The 23,142-nt window shown below is 37.4% G+C and overlaps 2 protein-coding genes across 5 annotated transcripts in view; one reads left to right on the forward strand and one right to left on the reverse strand.

Moving 5' to 3' along the window:
- The window catches only part of SMC4 (structural maintenance of chromosomes 4), a 46,452-nt gene extending 31,607 nt beyond the window's left edge, over window positions 1-14,845 (reverse strand). The window contains exons 1-7 of one of the 2 annotated variants that reach the window (XM_043595008.1): window positions 14,373-14,845; window positions 13,083-13,226; window positions 12,024-12,202; window positions 11,387-11,578; window positions 9,729-9,905; window positions 1,811-1,975; window positions 1,415-1,542 (exon numbers count right to left, since the gene is read on the reverse strand). In XM_043595008.1, the coding sequence (XP_043450943.1) occupies window positions 1,415-1,542; window positions 1,811-1,975; window positions 9,729-9,905; window positions 11,387-11,578; window positions 12,024-12,202; window positions 13,083-13,221 (980 nt within the window). In that variant the 5' untranslated portion in view covers window positions 13,222-13,226; window positions 14,373-14,845. Of the gene's footprint in view, window positions 1-1,414; window positions 1,543-1,810; window positions 1,976-9,728; window positions 9,906-11,386; window positions 11,579-12,023; window positions 12,203-13,082; window positions 13,227-13,702; window positions 14,215-14,372 lie in introns of those variants that run through there. The other variant, XM_043595010.1, reaches the window with a different exon arrangement.
- Window positions 14,846-14,862: 17 nt separating this feature from the next.
- The window catches only part of IFT80 (intraflagellar transport 80), a 139,292-nt gene continuing 131,012 nt past the window's right edge, over window positions 14,863-23,142 (forward strand). Inside the window, exon 1 of one of the 3 annotated variants that reach the window (XM_043595012.1) lies at window positions 14,863-14,978. The gene's annotated coding sequence lies outside the window, so the exon portion shown is untranslated. The remainder of the gene's footprint in view (window positions 14,979-23,142) is intronic. The other 2 variants (XM_043595011.1, XM_043595013.1) reach the window with 2 other exon arrangements.

Raw genomic sequence — 23,142 nt, forward strand, 5'->3', positions numbered from 1 at the left:
AGACAGTATCAACAAATGGTACTGGAAAAACTGGACAGCTATATGCAAAAGAATGAAACTGGATCACTGTCTTATACCATACACAAAAATAAACTCAAAGTGGATTAAAGCCCTAAAACCACAGAAGTTCTAGATGAGAGCACAGGCAGTAATTTTTATGACTTTGGCAGTAGCAACATTTTTCTAGGTATGTCTCCTGAGGGGAGGGAAGCAAAAACAGAATTAAATTATTGCGAAGACATAAAAAGCTTCCTCACAAAAAATGAAACAATCAACAAAACTAAAAGAGAACCTACTGAATATGAGAAGATATTTGTGAATGACGTATCTGATCAAGGGTTAGTATCCAAATAAAGAACTTATGCAAGTACTTCTACCAATCAACACTAAAAAACCAAATAGACATAACAGATATTTCTCAAAAGATGACATCCAGATGACCAAAAGACACGTGAAAAGATGTTCAACATCATTCATCATGAGGGGAATGAAAATCAAAACCACAAGAAATAACAATGTTGGCATAGATGTGGGGTAAAAAGGAACACTCATGCATTATTGGTAGGAATGCAAACTGGTGCAGCCCCTGTGGAAAACAGTATGTAGATTCCTCAAAAAATTGAAAACTAGTATCACCATATGACCCAGTAATTCCACTACTGCAATTTACCCAAAGTATCTGAAAACACCAATTTGAAATGATATATGCACTCCTATGTTTATTGCAGCGTTATTTACAAGTGTCAAACTATGGAAGCAGCCCAAGTGTCCATTAATAGATGAATGGATAGAAAAGATGTGATATACTCTCACACACACACACACACACACACACACACACACACACACACACACACACAGGAATATTAGCCACAAAAGAACGAAATCTTGCCATTTATAATAACATGGATGGATCCAGAGAATATAACATTAAATGAAATAAGTCAGAGAAAGACAACTATCATATGATTTCATGCATATGTGGAATTTAAGAAGCAAACACAGAAAAAAAAAGATAAACCAAAAAAGACATTCTTAACTAAAGAGGACTGATGGTTACCCAAAGGGGAGGTGGGTGGAGGATGAAAGAGGTGAAGAGGATTAAAAGTATACAGATCATGACGAGTACAGGGTATAAAATTGTTCAATCGAGTATAAAATTGTTGAATCACTACAGTGTACACCTGAAGCCAATATAATGGCATGTTAATTATACTGGAATTAAAATTACAAAAATTAAAACAATTAAAAATTAAACCAATTACCATTAGTACTATGGTAAAAAATTAATTTAACATATTCATTACAAAACAATTTTTAGTTTTTTTTCTACTTCAGTCTTTATTTTTCTGTAATACAGAAAAAAGGGCTTAATGTCAGAAACTAATAAAAATTGATAAATTAATGTACTTACATGTAATATTGACAGACATGATTCTTTTTTCTAAATATTTCATTTTCCAAGGTAAGAAATTTAATGGCTATGTTTTTCTCTCCTTCTAAGGCATCCTTTTCCTTTTCTACCAGCTTAACTCTGTTTAACTACAAAAATTTAAAGTGTATGGATTATTCAAATATATTACACATGTATATACCTGAATTTCAAATATACCAACATGAGGCAAAAATATCTACCATATTAATAAAACACTGCTCAATTAAAGGTAAATAAGAAATATAAAATTCAATCTAAAACAGTAAAGATTTTTTCAATAAATATGATCTATTATAAACTTAATATTTGACTCAGTAGAATTTGTTCAATAAGCAAAACAGTCTGATTTACAAGAACAATCTATAGAAGATTCACCTTCTCTCCTCGATGTTCATTTAATATTTCAACTCTCCGACACAAGACTTTAATAGGCTCATTTAGCCGTCCGCAACCAATTATATCTTCTAAATATTCAAGCATACCCTCATCATGTTCAGTCTGGCCTTTTGGCTTCATCATAGCGATTTGTTCAACTTCACCCTTAAAAAAAAAAAGTTGTATTACACATTCACTTCATGTTTAGCTACAACAATCTTAAGTGAGAATTAGGAACAATTAACAAACCCAATACTAATGAACAAATAAATGATAGAAACCAGTAGCTTAAAGAAATTTAATAAGATATAAACAAAAACGTTTTTGATAGTTTTCATTTTCCCTGATGGTAAGAAATGTATGTTTATACTCCCTTACATAAACTCTTACCAAATTGTAATATACATTCACATACATGTATACAGCCAAAGAAAGATTCTCTAGCTTAAAATTTCATTCAATATATATATAAAAAAAAAGTATTAACTTTTGTATAAGGCAAAACTGAGCAAGGTATTCATATAATCTATAATTACTTTGGCAACATTACCAATTGTTAGTTAACATAATTAGAGCTCCTGTTCTAAAACAAAGAATTTTCAAGATCCTTCATGGCTTAACTGCAGTAGGAATCCTGTCCCAAGATGGTTTATTATTAAACTTTCTCTATAAACCTGGGGTTATGAGCTCCTCAAGAAGTGCTAAGATTTATAAGGATGTCTCAAACTTAATGTTCTAAAACTTTCTAAAAACAAGACCATTAAATAAAAAAGGAAATTACCTATTCCTCATGGTAATAAGAGAAGATAACCAACTGACTGAAAACTAACGAAAGCTCCTGGTACATATGAAATTGGAAAACTTTTATTTGCAATCATTAATAGAACAGCTTTGAAGTGTGATTAAAATTCTTAGATTAACATTATATATTTGTATTTATGCAACTCAATTACAAACAGAAAAGAAGAAAAAAAACCCCACAATCAGTAACCTTCAAGGCTGACTGCCAGGCAGCCATTTAGTTTCATGGTGGAGAAAATTTTGTCTGAACATGCTCAGGCAAAATGCTGCTACTTTACTTCACAGGAGTAGTTGCCTGTGCTATTACAACACAAGAAAAGGAAAAGGCAAGTAGAAAAAAAAATACAGGCCTTTATTTCAGCAAATAGCAAAGGTGAAAAAAAATCAAGAAAAACACACAAAAAACCTATTACTTCCTCAATTTAAATATTCAAAATATTTAAATATGAATAAACCTCAAAAACCTGGGGTGTATCTTGTTAATGTAATGACAAAGAGTCAAAGTTACCAAAAGCTCCCACATAAATATAAACAAAAACAAACCACACAAAACCTTGGGGCTCCTGGCAGGCTCCGTTGGTAGAGCATGCAACTCTCTATCTGAGAGTTTTGAGTTCAAGCCCCATGTTGGTCATGAAGTATACTTAAAAACAAAAACAAAACACAAACAGGGGTACCTGACTTTGACTCAGGTTATGCTCTTATGGCTTGTGAGTTCAGGCCCCACATCAGGCTCTCTCCTGTTGGCACAGAGCCCACTTCAGATCCTGACTCCTCCTCTCTCTGTCCCTCCCCCCACCGCAAAAATAAACATTAAAAATCCCACACACAACAAAACCCCAAACCCAAAACAAAAAACCCAACCTTAAAAATAAAACAGCTCACCTTAAATTTAGTCATTGAAAGGCATAACTTTTAATATTTTTATATACTGTCACTCTTCTGTAGTCTGACAACACAACGAACATGATTATCAAACACGAAGTAAACACTATCCAAAGAACTTGTTTTTTTTCTCTATTACCTTCAGTTATGTATAAATTACTGCTTTAAACTAAGTTAGTATTTAAACTAAACTATATATTTATATAAAACATTTTATTCTTTCAATTATCAGGTCCTTCCAAATGTATGCAGTATTAGTTTCAAGTCGTAGAGAGGATTTAAGCCTAGAATTATGTCCAAAGTTTTGGATTACAACAGGGCAAATGCCAGCCATTGAAGAAGAGTCTTACTCAGTTTTTAACCAGGCAGGGTTAATCAACAGCAACGCTGACATTTAGGGCTGGATATTCTTTGTTGCAGGGGTCTATGGTGGGCATCACAGGATGTTTAATAGCATCTCCGACCTCTTACACACCAGATCCTAATACCATTCCCCCATACCCTCAGCTGTAACAACCCAAAATGTCTCCAGACAACAGTCAATGTCCCAGGGACAGAGATGCAAAACTACCCCCAGCCGAGAACCACTCATGTTGAGGTAGTGGTTTAACTCTTTTGGGTTCACTATCCAAACAACAAAAATTATCTGACACTTGATATTCTAATATATTGCCCTAATTCAATTTGAACATCTGTTTTAAGATGAATGAAAATCTATGCCGTGAACACAGTCAAATGGGCATAAAGTATTACTTAAGTATACATTTTTCAGGTAGCCAGAAGTTAGGACTCAGTGTAGCAGTTTACATTGACAAAAATATTCCTAAAGGCATCACACTTCCTGGCCGAATTACTTGCTCAAGGATGGAATAACACTATTAGGAAACTGCCTAGCTTTGGGTAAAGCAGAGTGGCTGCCTCTTTTGAGTTACTTATTCCTCCCTAGTTAAAATGGCGGATATACAATTACGATTTCTTTTCATTCTAACAAGGTTGCACAGTTGGTTGAAGATAAAAATGCTTAAGGACATATCTGAACCAAAATAGTTCCATTACAAGTGCCACATAACGTTCAGTTTTAGATTGTTATAACGGCACTCATTTTTTTTCAACCAGTAATTGTCAGATTCACATTACTGGTATTCCAATTATAGCCTGGAACCTTTCTTATGGCTCTGTTCCTTGATGTCCTTTGCCTGCCTTACCACCTGCTACTATTTGCTTTTTAAGTTTTAACTTAGGGCAATAAGCTCCATACATTTCAAAAAATTTTTTAAAGCATCAACCTGAATTTAAAGTTTAAGGCTCTAAATCACAAATAATGGTAGCATGAAGACACAAAGTCTCAAGTTACTATCATGCTAGCATCTGAAGCCTGAAAAGTTTTATAGGTCTCCATAGTTATCTCTAGTTTCTTAGCTTCAGTAGACCTGAATAAGGTTTTACTTTTTTTGTTATTTACTACAAACTTCCTATGGTTTTAAGTTATATTCATATTGTATTAGAGACATTACACAACCCTGTAAAATATCAACTATCATTTTTAAGAGTAACATAAAAACTGCAAACATATTTCAATATTTGTAATACCAAGGGCTTATATCTTAACTTCTTACAGTGTGACAAATCAGGATACTGTGATTCAGTTACACCATTTCTTTAATAATCTATTTTACAAAATATAGGTTAAAAATCTGAGAAATAGTGATGCTCTTCTTATACAAATGGAATCCAAATTTTAGCAAGCATGAACCATAAGAAATTCAAGTACACAGCTATCAAATTTTTTTTCCTAATAGCACCTGAAGGATTCTTCTCTTATGGGTATTTGCATTAAAACTAAAAGGCCCCAAATTACTAGGCTTTGAGTTTTTATTTTCTCTTGATAATCTTTTTATTTTCTCCATTTTCCACCGTACTATTATTGTCCTTTACCTTCTGCTAATAAATTTTTATTCTAATTTGCTCTTTGTGAGCTACCAGAGGCCAACAAACCAAATGACCAAGGTAGTATCTGCCTCAAATAAGTACATCAACAGAAAGGGTAACGCTTTAGTGGGTGGGCTGCTTGATATCCTGGTTGCTTAGGAGTAGCTTCCTACTTTTTTTCAAGCTGAGGCTATTAAATCAAACACTTGGATAACTTAGGTGCTACAGATAGAGCTAAAAATTCTTTTGATATAGCACAAATTTATTTGTACAGGCTAAAAGACCACAACCCAAAAAATTTGTAGGACATGCCAGCCTTAGAAGTATACAGGAAAGAAAAAGGAAGAAGAAATATAAGTAAAAATTAATCCAACTTCCAAATTACTAATTTGGAAAATTACTAACAGGGGTATAGGTTCCTTTCTACTGATGTACTTAATTTTAGGCACATACTAACCTTGGTGATTTGGTTTGTTGGCCTCTGGTAGCTCACAAAGAGCAAATGAGAATAAAACTTTATTAGAAGAATGTAGAATAAAAAAAAAATCTTGGTTCCTATTTAAAGTTCTAATTCAGGTTTTATAATAATAAAGACAAAAACCATATGAAGTTGAAAACTGACAAAACTAAAATTGCCTTAACAGTTGTAGCTTTTAGGGGTTTACAAAACCACTCCTGAAACAGCAATCTTTAATGTAATTTTGAACCATAATAAAAGCATGAAGGTTGTCATTCTTTTAACTTTTAACATTTGAAAGTTAACATTCTTTTAACATTTGGTGCAAATGCACCAAAACCAATTAAAACTCATTTGTAAATCACAGTTACCATGAAATGCCATGGAGAGCTAATAAAATCCTACTTATTTTCACCAATAGTTATTACAATGTGACAAAGGCTCTCAAATTAAGGTATATATAAATGCGGACATGTATAAACATGAAAAGTACCATGGCCAGTTATAATCTTAACACTTTCTGAAGGCACGTGTAAGTGCTTTCAAGAACAAGAAACAGGGTTTTAACTATCTCTAACATTCACAGCATCTTAGCATAGTGCTCCATTAGGTATTCGTTTGAATAGTCAACTAATGAAATTTAAAATGAATTCAAATACTAGAAATGCCTACTTCAAGAAACCACTAAACCAACTAAACACTGTAAAAAATTTTACCCTTATGGGCTTCTAAAATTTAGTGTTTTTTTTGTTTGTTTTTTTAACTTTTAGAGACAGGATGAGAGATTGTGTGCATGGGGAGAGGGAGACGGGGGAGAGAGAGGAAGGGGAGGGGGAGGGAGAGAAAAAGAGAGAATCTTTTTTTTTTTTTTTTTTTAAATTTTTTTCAACGTTTATTTTATTTTTGGGACAGAGAGAGACAGAGCATGAACGGGGGAGGGGCAGAGAGAGAGGGAGACACAGAATCGGAAACAGGCTCCAGGCTCTGAGCCATCAGCCCAGAGCCCGACGCGGGGCTCGAACTCCCGGACCGCGAGATCGTGACCTGGCTGAAGTCGGACGCTTAACCGACTGCGCCACCCAGGCGCCCCGAAAAAGAGAGAATCTTAAGCAAGCTGCATGCCCAGAGCAGAGCCCAACACAGGGCTTGATTCCATGACCCTGGGATCATGACCTGCGCTGATAGTCAACCAAACTGAGCCACTCAGGTGCCCCAAATTTAGTGGTGTTTCATCTTAAAAATAAATTTTCACTTTACTTTAGATTACTTAGGCTGTTAAGTACTACCACTGGCCAAACATCTATACATTTTATTCAAACTAATCATTTATGTTCTTGATATTATGATGACTCCAAGTTTCCAGCCTTCCAATCCCAGCTAGTTTAAAAAAAAAATTTTTTTTTAACGTTTATTTATTTTTGAGACAGAGGGAGACAGAGCATGAAGGGGGTAGGGTCAGAGAGAGGGAGACACAGAATCTGAAACAGGCTCCAGGCTCTGAGCTGTCAGCACAGAGCCCAACGCGGGGCTCGGGGCTCGAACTCACAGACCGTGAGATCATGACCTGAGCTGAAGTCGGCCGCTTAACCAACTGAGCCACGCAGGCGCCTCACCAGCTAGTTTTTTAAGAGAGATGTAGGAGAGAACTAATAAAAAACCATATTCTTACTTACCTCCAACTGCTTTAAACTAGTGCAAGAGTCTAAGTTTTTGATAAGGAACTAAATAAAAATCTATAGATTTTGCCACTTTCCCTCAAGCTTTTAAATAGGGCATCATTAGTTCTACTGGTCCAATCCCTGTTTCTTTTTCCTAACAGGTGAACTCCTAAGGTTCCTATCTGTAAACTTAATCAAACAGAAATGAATCTATTACATGGGAAATAAGTTTACCTTGACATTAAAAATGTTTTAGGGGCGCCTGGGTGGCGCAGTCGGTTAAGCGTCCGACTTCAGCCAGGTCACGATCTCGCGGTCCGCGAGTTCGAGCCCTGCGTCGGGCTCTGGGCCGATGGCTCAGAGCCTGGAGCCTGTTTCTGATTCTGTGTCTCCCTCTCTCTCTGCCCCTCCCCCGTTCATGCTCTGTCTCTCTCTGTCCCAAAAATAAATAAACTTTGAAAAAAAAATTAAAAAAAAAAAAAAAAAATGTTTTAAATAATTTGTTAAAACGACACAAAAAGGGTGAAATTATTATGAGGACAAATGGTTTAAGCATCCTACGTGCTTCAGAGGCACATATTTAATATAAAGTTGACAATTTAAAAATTACTGTTTTTTACTTCTTCAGGAAATTGTGACTTTATTTAGTTTTCTTTATTACTGAATTATGTACAGAAAGGCTGCACCAAGGGGAAAAAAATTTACCCTTGCAAGGGTTAAAATGCAGTCCACTTTAAGGAGTCTTGGCACAGGTGTAAAATTTTGACCAATTATCCCAGGATAGTAAATAGCAAATAAAAAATAAACAGGAGTATAGGTTGCTGCAAAATGGTAGTATCAAATACAGTATTACAGAATGAAATAACTTTTAATCCATAGTTAACCAAACCAAATCCCATAATATGAAGGTCCATAAAACAGTTCAATTTGGTTAAACACACACACACACACACACACACACCTTTAATTCCACATTTATGTAAATTCAATTGTTTAGAATTGTATCTGCAGCTGATTTCCCCTAACATTCATTTTCAAATAAGTCTGGGTTACAGAAGTATTACAAATGCACTGTGCCTGGTAACAAAAGATAGCAATATAAGTCATTCCAGAATAATGAGAACCAATTGAGAACACTCAGTTATCCTAATGAAACTTTTAGTATCAAAATTCCCAACTTACTTTAAAATCAGTCACAAGACTTATTAAATAATATTAGCAACTATTTTAAATCACAATATAGGTTTGCTTTTATTATTATTCTCTTGAGAGATTCTGGATAGAACACAGGAAAAGAAAGTAGCTTCCAATCAAAAAGGAATTTTAATGTACCTGATAAAGTCATGTTTTACATTGACAACTTTTTTTTAAAGGTAAGATAGGGAAGAAAAAGTATTTTTCTTACCAAGCAAGGCTGGTAAAACATATCTTTACTCTAATAAAGAAGACAGGGTTTCTAATAAAATTCAACCTAAGACCAGGTACTTAGTTTTATAGCCCTTAAGAAGACTTCAAGAGTTGTAATACTTCAGAATGAAATGTCAGTTACTTTCTGATCTTTCAGTATTTAGTGGTTCAAACAGGCCATTCTAACCAAAACAAAAACCAGCTTGGGTAAGCTTTTAGTTAACCATTGTAGTGTTAAAAAAAAAAAAAAAAAAAAAAAAAATTAGTAAGGTGCTCAAGTAAAATTGTCAAACACTAAGTGTACAGAGTTCTTTTCATGTTTTTGCTATTTAATATTAGTAGAGAAAAAATAAAATTAAAGGACTATAAAAAGATAATGAATCTCATTTAAAATGTTATCTTAAAGGAAAATACAATCAGTAATAACAAATAGCTGTTATATCCCTGTCACGCTAAAGCAGCACAATAATATTGGTGTTTAATACTTATTTCACTACGCCAATATTTACGTGCTGCTAGAGCGGAACAAGTATGTCAGTCCATCCAAACATAAAATGTGCATCTCACAGTGAAAAAATAATTTTGAATGAATTTCCTTAAATTTCTAGAGCAGCAAATAATGATTCGCATCTTGACTGTAGTATGTAAACCATGATGTGCTGCTACAGTACTTTAAGGCCTCAAAAAGTACAGGATGCATCCAACAGGGGGATACCCCTCTAAACTTTATAGAAAAAAAAGTAACGAGTAAGAAGATGTCTAAAATCTTTAATAAACTTACCTGTAAGATTAAAAATCTATTATGGTCCAAGTCAATTCCATGACTTCGAAGAAGATTTCCAACATCCTTAAACGTTGTCTTCTTCCCACTTATGTGATAGACAGAAGTATTGTCTCTGTAGGCAGTTCTGGATACATAGAAATTACTGTTAGGAATGACTTCATAATCATCCCCTTCCTGTTTTGTGGAAAAACAAAACCAGAAAACAATTGTTGGTATTAAGTCACAGATCTGCACCAAATTTCACTCTTCATATTGAAACTAATTCTATGGATTAAAAACTTCAATTGAACATGCACATAAACTGGCAATATTTCTCAGAAATAACCCTCTTAGCAAAGAATAGTTTCCAAGTTGTTTGATCCCTTTCCTCATAGATCACAAAAACCAAAAAGCCAAACAAACAGAAACAAAACAAAAAACCCACTTCCAAACAAGCCTAAAACTCTACTGACTGAAAAAGAGTATTTGAAGGGGTACAAGAATCTCACCATATCTGAAATAAACTCACTCCAACTATTAAACCATGTTGACAGATTAAATTACTAGTCCACTTAGAAAAGCTGCAAGAAATGATCCAAAGAAAGGAAGGTAGGAATGGCGTAACTTGGCTTAGCTTTTGTCTTTTTTTTTTGGTAAACAATATGCCATTGGAAGGTATAAACAGTTGCAAAGAATTGACAACTACATTCCCCCAATTTTTAAAAAAATCAACTGGATTTTAAAAAATGATGTGCAAATCTACTTTAATAGTAAAACTTGCTTTCCCTTAAAAGCTTTGTCATTTTGACAAATGGCTTTTAATATTTACACGAATCGAACATGATTATAACACACAATGAAATCAAACCTGATTTAGTGGCAATCTAATTTTCCAACCTAAATTGTACAATAGAAAAGCACTAAAAAACAAAATTAATATAGATACCATGTAAATTTAACTAAAGCCCTTTATATATATATAAAAAAAAATCTAAAATACATAACTTAGAATCCAAATCACATCCTTGCTTCATTATGGAGTTTTCTGTATTTTTAGGTTTCAACTAGTCATTTTTAAGCCATGAATTTCCAAAGTTAATTATTAGATGAGAAAAAAACCAATACCAACCGAACCAGAATCACGTAGATAATATAGACACTTTAGCTAAAATTGTTTCCTTTTCTAGAAAACACATGTATTAACCCTTCCCCTGTTTTAAAAGGGTAAACTGAAGTAGAGTTCTTTCACATTACAGACACACAAGACTACTAATATTAATTAAAATGGAGATGATAAAATTAGTCATCGGTTACATTTTCAAGTTTAGGTAATTTATCTGAAAGCAATAAAAACATAACTTTATACTGAAAGAATGCCTGTGTTGGCACTCAAGATACTAAAACTGCTCAATGTTTTATTCTAAAGTAGCTATCATGAGCTACTTATAATTCATTGCCCTGGCTAAAAATTTTAATATTTTAATGGCTGCCACCACCACTACTCAAAGAAAATATGATCTTGGAAGTAACGAAATCAGTATCATTCCATTCTGCTTTAACCATACACTAATTTTTAAAAGCCTATTTAAGCCAAAAATAATAAATGTGCAATGTATGGAAATCCTGTGTTCCACGCTTGAGGCTGTAAATAACTAAAACAGTCAGAAGTCCCTTACCTTATCAATTATCTTCTGAAAATGAACTTCTACAGTACAACTCTGAATATCCTTGTGTTCATCAGAATTGTGAATAAGCACTGAAAGTTTTTTAGATCTTATTTTTTGTGCTCGATAGCCAAACACAAAAAGCATAGAATCAATAACATTGGATTTGCCACTGCCATTTGGCCCAATAATACAGGAAAAGCGCTGCATAAAAAGAACAGTAAAAAAATTAAACTGAAGTTAAAGAAAAGGTCATACCATACTGATTTTAATTTAAAACGCTTGTGCTTTTTACTTGCAGCGAAACTATTAAGTAAAAGTTTTCATTTCAACTTGTTTACTTATATCATATTCTCGATAACAAGCTTCAACGCTTTAAAAAAAACACCTAATTCTAGCTTATTTTCTTTATAAAATTCATTCTAATAAAGAAAATAGTGCCTTCAAACAAAAAACTCACCAATTCTACTCAGTGAGGAAAACTTAACAGCCAAAGAGGTACCAAACATAACCACCAGGATAAACAAAAACCAATTTCAGTTGTTAAAAAACACAGGAAACATACCATGTGTTATCAAGCAGGATATATATGATAAAAATTGAAATATACACATTACCCTATTAATAGTTATTTAAAATGGTCAAATACCTTATGAAAAGGTCCCAGAATTTTTTCCCCAGCATAGGATTTGAAGTTCTGGTTTACAATATGAGTTATCATTAGCCGAGGAGCTCCGGCTTCATTGGCCATTGCTGGAGGCGGGGGAGGAGGGATGCTATTCAAAATCTCTTCTAAACTTCTATTATCAATTTCCTCACTTGGTGTCTCTAAGTCAGTCAAAGGAAAAGGAGGGCAAGGGGGGAAAAAAAGCCTGCATTAGTGCAATTAGTTCGGAGGACTACTGACTGCTAATCTTTGGGGAAATATTATTTATGAACCCTAGGAATCTGTATTTTCCACTTGAAATGTAGTATTATCCTAAACTCAGGAGAAATGAGAATTTCAGCTTAGTTTTATATAAAAAGAAATTCTTAAAAGAAACGCCACCAGTCACAAAATCCCACAAAAATGTATCTCTTAAGAGTCAAAACACTACAACATAAAGCAAATCTGGGAAAACCACAACAACCCGATTCTCTGTTCCACGTCTAAACAGGTGGTTAAATCCTAAGGTTCTAGATCCAACTTTCTCCGTATCTCTGAGCACCAGGAACCCTCACTTTGGACACTCAAAGAGCTCCAGCGGCACTGTCACAGGGGCTGCCTAATGTCATCCAATTCCTGTACTCACAAAAGCTACAGTAGTTTCGAGTAAATTATCATCTCTTTAAAAACAATTTAAGACCTGGGAGGTTGTTAGCGTCAAACAACTTTAACATACAACGAAGTTAATTCTGTCTGGAACAAAGTCCACTAGCTATTGGCTGACCATGTCGATTTCCGCGGAAATAAAAGGCCACAAACAGAAATTCCTAACTGCAGCCACAACTTGCCCCAATCCCCTCCGGCACCGTTACAAGCGAAATTGCACGACCACTCCATCTCTGAAAATCCCACCAGCTTCTTGAGCTGCTCCTCTTGACCTACAGACGTCAACTCCGCAGCCCCTCACCTCCGCGTCCCCAAACACCAGCCAGTCCCGGGCTGGGCGCTGACCCACCGGGTCTACCAGCGCGCTTTCCTGCCGAGTCGCGGCGGGGTACTCACCTGCGGTAGCAGGGGCCGGGCTGCCCGCGCGGCCAGGCGGGGGTTCCGGCTCCGCGTCGCTACTGGTGCCGTCCGGGGAGTGCGGCGGCTCTTCTCTTCTGCGCCGGGCGGTGGAAGGCTGGGTGCCTTTACGGGGCATGGTCGCTGGGGCAGGGGGAGAGCCGGGAGCAAGTCAGCCCGCCGGGCTGCAGGACCAGGCCGGTACACTTCCCGCCGGCCCCCGCGTTGCAACCGACTAAGCCCCTACCCCACCCGACTCGGGAGGAAACTCCGTCCATCCGTTTCCGAGAGCCCCTTTTTAATAATCCCCGCTCGACGCCAGCGGGTGCTCGTTAAACAAGGCACATAAAACCCAAGTGCCAAAAAGGCGGGATTCGTCTTAAGTCCGAATCAAGTGGGAAAACCTAGACGTGCTCGGTAATCAAGCAAGGATAGAACTGCTTAAGTTCTTTATATTTTCCTAATGGCTCCTCAACCTCATCCTCCCACAGTGTAAGGGTGTAAGAATATTTTCCTTTGATTTCCTAACGAAATAATTCCCATAAGCCGGCATTTACTGACATTCCCACGCTCTCGGGCTAGGGAAGCAAGCGCACAGACTTTGTTGAGAGTTCTATTACCTTCAGGTTTGAGGGACCATCAACTCTTCCTAAGGTACCTAAGACTAACGGGCGACTCGCCGCCCACTTTCCCCGCCATTTAGCTCTTGGCGCCGTTGACGGCCCGGGGGCTTCCAAGTCTCCTCGCCACCGTCCGACCCGGAAAGGCGGCCGGAGACTGGGGTGGACCACTCTCGACTTCTAAATCGGACACAGGCAGCGCCTGCTCCAGTTCAATCGTCTTGGGGTGGTGGGGTTTGTCTCTCCGGGGCCCGCTGCGGAGTCTCGTTGGACAATAAACTACAAAAGGTCACCAGTAAGGGCTCAAGACTCGGTGATTAGTCCCCTGAGAGAAGAGAGGTCAGGGGGCCGGGGCACGGGAGACGCCCTTTCCCCGAGAGACCAGCATTTCTGAGAGGAGATCCGCAAGGCTTAGAGTCCGCGTAGTCCCGCACCCCCGCCGACAGACGCTTAAGTAGCTCAGGGAAGTGGCGCCCGCGCGAAGCGCGCGGGAGTCCCGACTGCCGGGGAGGCGGCCGAGGGGGGAGGGGTGACAGCGAGAGAAATCTCCCGGCGGCAGCCTCAGCCCAGACTTCGGCTGCTCCAGCTCAAGGCCTCTACTTTCCAGGCGCCCGCAGACGGGGCAGGAAGTAAGAGTGTGACAACCTGATCAGGAAAAGAAGTACTTTACCTGCGGGGCAACCCAGGCAGATCAAAGCTGGAAACCGTTGTACAGCACCCCCGCTCCTACCGGTGTTTCGGCTCCGGGTCCTTCACTCGAAAATGGCGCCTAAAATACAAACTCGAACGGAAATTCGTTACAAATGCGCGCAGTGCTTTCTGGGAATCACTAATTTGAAAAAAATGCGGCGACTACCACCGCCATCTTCTGGTCGCATACACGCCTGCGTGAATCCTTGGCGGGACCCTGGCGGCCGGAGACGTTTCTAAGTGAAAACGCGGAGCGAAACAGTTTTGCCTGAGGCCTACGGCAACAGTACTCTTATAAAAATAAAAACAAAACAAAAAAAAAAAAAACACCTCGAACTGTAGAGGTTTGAACAAGAGGGAAAAAAATGTAGGGCTCCACCCCCTAGGTGGAGGGGGGGCTCAGTCGTCCCCTAACGTCCCTTAAAGAGAGAGCGGGCTTGGGTGACCCGCGGCGCGGTAGTATCGCGAGAAGAAGGAGTGTGCGTAGCTCTTAGAAATCACTATGGTGACAGGGAGGTTGGGAGGCTTCTTGGTAAGTGGTCCCAGCTCTGTGGGAATAATCGCCACTGCTTTCCTGCAACTTAAGGTAAATCTCTTTACCTCTGGACTTAGTGAGGAAAGGGTTTGGAAATTGTGGCCATCAGTGGATCCCACCATACCTGTTTTAATAGTGCATGCGGCATAGGGCATCAGTTATTTTCCGTCTCCCTGGAAGGAGTGGGGCTCTGGACGTAGCTTTTGGGATCCGAAGCAGGAAGCCCAGAGTTTGGAGGGAGTAGAGGGACAAGAAGAACAGAAAACCTGGATTGGCGAATAATAGTATAGTCTACATGTGAATAGCAAAGTAATTTCGAATTTATTGGTGTTAGGTCATTAGTGTCACTAGTGAAAGGAGATTTCGGGCTTTTAAAATCATTTGAAAGATTTCGTAATGGAAGAAATGATTTGTCGGTGTCATCTGATTGTCTTTATGAGAAAATTATCAGTGGGCAAATATTTCTCAAGCAACTTGAATGCGTTACACTGTACAAGGTATAATAAGGATTATTAAGCAAATATTCCTGTTCCTAGAGAATTTAGTTTTGTTAGTCAATTTTTAACCTGGAGTCTGTAGTTCTGGTGGTAAAGTGGTTGAGATTCAGTGGAGTTCCTGACACTCCCACGGTCCCCCGCTAAGTTGTATGCGGAATTCCGTGTGTTTGTGCATTTTTCTGGGGAGTTAGTTTTCCCAGCACTTTGATCAGATTCCCAAATCCTAATCCCCCGTTATGTTAACCACTGGTTGATTTGACTATCTCCTATAAGTATTTATTCAGCGACGCTTATGTAGTTGACATTGAGAACTGGGAGCCGTTTTACCCCCCTTAACCTTTGCATATCTAGGGCTGACATACTGAATCACTGATAAGTCTGCTTTATGAATGAATTTGCATTAACATTCTAAGTAAGTATTGTTAAATCTGACCCCAGGAGCATTATGTCAGGTTCAGTGATTCTCAAGAGGGGTGTAGAGGACACTCCCTGCCAACTGTAAGAATTTGGTGAGGTTCAGAGAGACTGGTGTGGTTTGCAGGAGCATTGACTCCATACTATACTATTCCTTTAAAATTGAAAAAAATAATTATTGTTTTCATATGACAAAGTATGGACAATAAAACTCAATGAAAAAAAATTTGACTGCTGGTTATATCAAGAAAATGTAGTGATTCTCTTTGAAAGTTTCTGGAATCATTTGGATTTTTGAAGTTTGTAAAATACTACAAAACCTGAGTTGGAGAGATCAACCATGAAAAAAAGCAAAAACTAGACCAAACTGAGTGGTGTATAAGGGTCACAGATCACAATGTAGTAGAAAGATGTAACATAACAAAATCCCAAATCCCATCATTTTTTTTAACCATATGCTTGGATAATTTACAAAATTTATCAATTTTTCTGAGACTATTTATCATGAAATCAGGATATAATGCCTACCTCATAGGACTATTTATAATTTTCTCTAACACATATGCTGTAAGCATTTGATATTACTGTGTTTACAACACTGACCTTATTAGGGCATGTGCTAAGGATGAATAATGGGATGTCAAGTTAAAAGATCAGCTTATGAAGGGTCTTGACAGCCAGATTTTGGATGGTAGATATGATATAGAGGAAACACCTATTAGAAAAATTTTGAGGGGCACCTGGGTGGCGCAGTTGGTTAAGCGTCCGACTTCAGCCAGGTCACGATCTCGCGGTCTGTGAGTTCGAGCCCCGCGTCAGGCTCTGGGCTGATGGCTCGGAGCCTGGAGCCTGTTTCCGATTCTGTGTCTCCCTCTCTCTCTGCCCCTCCCCCGCTCATGCTCTGTCTCTCTCTGTCCCAAAAATAAATAAACGTTGAAAAAAAAAATTAAAAAAAAAAAAAAAAGAAAAAATTTGAGCGAAGGAATGACTTGATAAAAAAGAAAAAAAATAACAGCAGTTATATGGGATGTGTTAAGACAGGAAAAAGATGTAGATCAGGCATAGCTTTATTATGTGGAAGGTGAAAAGTGCTTACAGAGTAGAATGGAAAAAATCCAGGCACATTTAGGAGGAAAAATATACAGCTTTTCTAGTTTTTAATGGTTAAGAGTCTAAACACTTAAAGTCAGTCAGATACTATTCTTTGTTGGTGAATTCCTGAATTAGTGATGAGGGGATAGAAAGAAAAATAAGTTAGAGAGAGTTCTTGGTTTTACTCTCTTTGATGATTGCTCTAAATAACAGTAGGTCTTAATGACAGATGAGAAAGAAATGTTATTTCAATAAATCAAGTTATCTATGGCTTTAGATTTAGTCGAACCTAACCATGCCCGCTCAGAACAAGTTTTTTTTTTTTTTTAATTCTTTTATGTTTATTTATTTTTGAGAGAGAGACAGAGTGTGAGTGGGGGAGGAGCAGAGAGAGAGGGAGACACAAAATCCCAAGCAGGCTCCAGACTCTGAGCTGTCAGCACAGAGCCCAATGCAGGGCCTGAACCCACAAACCGTGAAATCGTGACCTGAGCCAGAGTCGGATGCTTAACTGACTGAGCCACCCAGGCGCCCCAGAACAAGTATTTTTAAAACATGTTTAAGCCAGATTGTATGATGTAGCAAAGACATAGCAAACAGCTACAGAGTAGACTTAAATCTAAAGTGAAAGTAGGACACTTAGAACAGGTGAAGAAGTGATTTGGGAAGAGATTAGAGTCAAGAAAAAAGACTTGATTGATCCCTTCCAATACTTTGGATACTTCTCATGAAATTAACAGTTTAATTATAAAAAGAAGCTGGTCAGATTGGGATGACTAATTTACAGTCATTTGGGAAAGTAAAGCAAGTCTCATCTTTCTGATCCAAAATCATCTACTAACAACCATTATGTGTAATTTCAGGCAGTCTGAGAACAGAACCCTCACTTTTTACATTAAAAAAATTTTTTTTTCAACGTTTATTTATTTTTGGGACAGAGAGAGACAGAGCATGAACGGGGGAGGGGCAGAGAGAGAGGGAGACACAGAATTGGAAACAGGCTCCAGGCTCTGAGCCATCAGCCCAGAGCCTGACGCGGGGCTTGGGCTTGAACTCACGGAGCGCGAGATCGTGACCTGGCTGAAGTCGGACGCTTAACCGACTGCGCCACCCAGGCGCCCCTCGCTTTTTACATTTTAAAAGTGAAACTGTACCATATAGGAAGAAATAAGAATAAATTCAAAGAGAACAATGGGAATTAGAATTCAAATCCACATTTGCAATTCCTTAAGTGCACAGTTAAGTTTTGTCGTCATCATAATAATGTTTTTTGGGGTTCCTGGGTGGCTCGGTTAGGTGCCCCCTCTTGATTTTGGCTCAGGTCATGATCCCAGGGTCAGGGGATTGAGCCCTGCTTAAGATTCTCTCTCTCCCTCTCCTTGTGCCCTTCCCCCATGCACACTCTCCCTCTCCCTCTTTCTCTTTCACTCCCCAAAAAAAGAAAAATGTTTTTTGTCTGTCTTCTAATGTGGTTTCAACATTCATAAAGTCTGATATTAGATTTGTGGATAAACCTTTAAAAATATTAATCAAGTTTTAGTTAATTATAAATATTTGGATTAATTAGATATTAATAAATAAATAAAAATGAATAAACATGGGTTTATGTAAGTAATGAATAAATACTTAGAGAATTTGTTCAAGATTAATAAATTGATTGGGCCTGACCAGCTCAGTCAGTGGAATGTGTGACTCTTGACCTCAGGGTCAAGGTTCAGCCCCAAGTTGGGTGTAGAGATTACTTAAAAATAAAATCTTTAAAAAGGAAAGATTAATAAATTGACTATAGAACAGCATAGATAATGGTGTATATTCATCTTGATAATATAATGTTATACATTTACATATTATACATTTTATATATGACACATATGCATATGTATAATACGTGTGTGTGTATATATATATGTATATACATGCAGTTCGTATATTAGTACATGAATGTTATTGAAATTCTCACCTATCTTAACACAAAAAAAAGGAAGTGAGGAAGTGGAATGGTTTTCTGGGGAAAGACTGTTTTGAAAAATGAGTTTGCTTTTATTCATGTAGGTTGGAATTAGGAAAGATATATCCAGTGGGCAGCAGAGAAAGAGAATATAGGTTAGGGAAGAAAATAGGATGAGATGGTACTATGTGAATGGTTGAAACATAAAAATAGATTAGTTTTTAAGGTTGTAAATAAAGAGAGAATAGCACCAGAAACTGTCACTTCTTAGAATCTAGAAAGAAATGATTATGGTAATGTCTCAGGATTCTAGATTATAGGTAATAAGAAAACCTAATCTAAATTGTCTTGAGAAAAAATAAATTGGCTTCCATAATCGAAAAATCAGGTGAGTGTCACTGGATTTAGTGTTCAAATAAAGACACAGGATTTCTTTGCTCTGCTTTGCATTCCGTTGTCTTGGCATTACTTTCATATAGTGGTCTCTGGCACCTACAGGCCCTTCCCTTGGTGTGGTAAGATGGCTATGGTAACTCCAGCCTCAAATCTTCTAAAATTAAAGACCAGGGGTAAGGAGAGTTTTTCTTCCCCATCATTTATTTGAATAAAAGTCCTGGGCCACCTGTGAAACAGTCTCTGTGCAAAGGGAATGGAATGTTCTAATTGGCTTTAGTCTCTCTCATGCTGGCTTCACTGAAGCCACATGGGCTAAAAGTGGGGTAGTGGAGAAAAATTCTTTGTAGCTAGGAAAAGAGTGAATATATGTAGAGTGACAAAAACCAATTTTCACTATGAATAGCTAATAATTACTTAGTTCTTACTATGTTCCAGGCACTTTACTGGATATTTTATATACATTTAATCATAACCAACCTGTGAAGTAGGTATTGTTAGCCCTATTTTATATAAGGAAGAAAACAATACAGTATCTGGAAGATCAGTAGGTAAAAGTTTCAATAAGAGGGTCAAATACAGTAGAGACTTTAAAGAGAATGAGAATGGTAATCCTATGAAAAAAAATTATTAGTTTTTTTTTTTTCAAATGCAGAAATGCGTAAAGAAAACTGGGCCATCATCCAATCAGATAATCCTATGCTAAATATATAAGTGTATAGACATATAAAATGCTATGAACATGGTAAAAACTTTAAACAGTATGGAAACATAAAATGATCATTAAAAGCCTCCCTTCTCATCCCAATGTCACTACCCTCACAGAGGTCTTCTTTGTCTTGCTCCTCTTCCTAGAAAAATGTTTTAAAATACACGAGCTTAAACATATATCCCTTTTTATTTATACAAAAAAGTGTGTGTTATATAATACTGCTAACTTTGCTTTTGCCATTAAACATTATAGACATCTTTCTGTATCAATACATACAGATTCAATACACACAGATTCATTTCATTTTTTAAATAGTTGCACAGCACTTTAGCATATTGCTGACTGCGGTTCTTTTATGCTAGGTGATGAATTAAAAGGATAAACGAAAGATGACTACTTATTCCAGATTTGAGAATCACATGGTTTATAGGCTAGAATTTATCAGGTCACCCTGCAAAAGGATTATAAATATAGCAAACAAGAATAATAAAAGTCTGGTTGGCAAGAGCTAGGTATAATCATAGCTAGAATTGCAGGGAAATGTAAGTACCACAGCAGACACATATACTTTAGCAAATGCATACAGGAATTGGAGTGGGATGGGGTTGGAGGTCTTCAGTAATTGAACTCTATGGCCTTTCACAAGCCTGCTTCCTTTGCTTGTTATGACTTTGAATCTGTCCCTGGAGATGATGAGCCTGCTTCTCTCTTCCCTGCCAGGCAAGAAATCTTAGCTCTAGTCTGCAAGTGATTTTTTTTTAAAGTATTTATTTTGAGAGAGAGAGAGAAAGAGCGAGCAGGGGAGGGGCAGAGAGAGAAGGAGAGAGAGAATCCCGCAAGCTCCTCACTGTCAGTGCAGAGCTGGATGCCAGACTGGATCTCACCAACTGTGAGATCATGACCTGAGCCGAAATCAAGAGTTGGAAGCTTCACTGACTTGGCCACCCAGGCGCCCCAAGTCTGCAAGTATTTTTATGGTGGGACAAGCCTGAGTAAGAGATCTGCCTCTCTCTCCCTCCTTGCTTTCCTAGGAAAGAGTCACAGGAGTCTGATCAGAGCTATCAGTTTAGAAAACTGTTCATAAAAATTGCGCTTTTAAAAATAGGGACTTGGGTAGTCAAAAATAAGGACTTGGGTATTAGTTTTAATATCAATACCCAAGGGTTAGCCAGTATGCAAATGACCCAAACAGAACTTGGTATGATCTAGCTCTTGTGCTTTATCTATTCTTCACATTCCTGTTCACTACTGAGGCTTGTCTATTTCTTATCTATAAGTTGATAAATTATGCCTCCCCTCTTTCCTGCCTAAAATTTTTCTCATTTTGTTAGTGATTCTACCTCTTAGTTTTAATTCTTAAATCTAATTCTTTTTTTCCATTTTTTGTAAACCATTTAACCATTTTTAAGTGTATAGTTCAGTGGCATTAAGTACATTTATATTATTATACTACTATCACTTCCATCTATCCACAGAACTCTTCTCATCTTGCAGAACTGAAACTCTGTACCCATTAAATAATAACTTCTCATTCTTCTTCTCCCCTGCCCCCAGCCTCTGGCAATCACCACTCTACTTTCTGTCCCTATGAATTTAACTACTCTAGGTACTTCATGTAAGTGAAACATATATTATCTGTTCTTTTGTGACTGGATTATTTCAATTAGCACAATGTTAAGTCTAATTCTTAACATTAATTCTTAGTTCTAGTTTCTTGGTTCTAACCGTGTTTCACATTATAAGTACATATATCCACAACATGAGTGTGTGATTTGTCGTAAACATTTTAATTTCATTTTTGATAGAACTATACAGAGTTCTGTAATAAACAGGCTTATGTAGTTGCATAGATATCTTGGTGTACATTTGTATGTATATGATAAATTCCTGTGACTAGGAATTATTCCCGAGGTAGATTCCTTATATGATACTTCCATTGAATCGGTAGCTTATAACCCAAAATAAAGCACAGATGTGTCAGATTGGTGGAGTCTGGGCTACTTGCCTGTGTCCTAGCTGTAAGGAAGGCTAGAGAGGTAATAATTTTTTTTTATAATGGGGAAAAGACTCATAGCAGTCAAAGGTTTTGGAGTGGAGAGCAAAAGAATGAATGACAATTAGCACTAATTTACCTGCCCTTCAGTAATGTATGGGAGTATTTGTTTCTCCATACACCAGCCCTGGATTCTGGGTATTTTGCACTTGACTACTCTGATAACAGAAATATGGTATCTAGTTGTTTTAGTTTTCATTTCTTTAATTTTCATGTTTTTGCTTGCCTTCTGATGGTCTGTATATATATTTCTGTGAACTGTTCATTTATGTGTTTATGTGTCCATGATCAAATGACTTCATGGGGGACCATGCTGTCTTAGTTACCCTCTACTTCTGTTGTATTGCCAATCTTTCTCTCTCCACTGGTACTTCCTCCTTTGCTCCCAAACATACTGAGGTCTCTCCTAGTTTAAAAGGCCTTTATAGCTACTATTCTGTTTCTTCCTTTAGCCTCTACACTTAAATATCATTATATGTACACTCATATACCTTTAACTTCTACACTTATGAGCTATGCCTGCTGATTCCATTTTATTGTATGCAAGGATGGTTTTAGTTGCAGAGGATATAGGAATGAACTAAATACAAAAATTCTTACACTTAAGGAGCTTACATTTTAGAAGGGGAAATGGTAAGTAAAATGCCTAATATGGCAAATGGCCTTAAATAGGGTATACAGAGAAGGCTTTACTGAGGTGACTTTGGGGGAAAGATGTAAATGAGGGTAGAGGAGTAAACCACGCAGCTATGGGGGAGGGGCAGGGATTTCAGACAAAGAATACAAGTACAAAGGTCCCAAGGCAGGAGCATGCTTAGTATGTTAGAAGAAAAACAGAGGTTCATGTGGTTGGAGCAATTTGAGTGAAAAGAGTGAGGAAACAGGTGAGGTCAGAGAAATAGTGGGTATATTAGGGCTCTCCAGAGAAAGAAGAGTTGACGTTGTAGTCTTGAGTCCAAAGGCTGGAAACTCAGACAAATGTTCTGTGTTGCAGTCTGGAGGCAGAATTCCTTCTTTAGCAAACTGTGGTCTTTGCTCATAAGGCCTTCAACTGATTAGATGGAGCCCACTCACAGTATGCAGGGTAATTTGCTTTACTGTAAGTT

The sequence above is a fragment of the Prionailurus bengalensis genome, chromosome C2 (assembly GCF_016509475.1).
Source record: "Prionailurus bengalensis isolate Pbe53 chromosome C2, Fcat_Pben_1.1_paternal_pri, whole genome shotgun sequence".
NCBI lineage: Eukaryota > Metazoa > Chordata > Mammalia > Carnivora > Felidae > Prionailurus > Prionailurus bengalensis.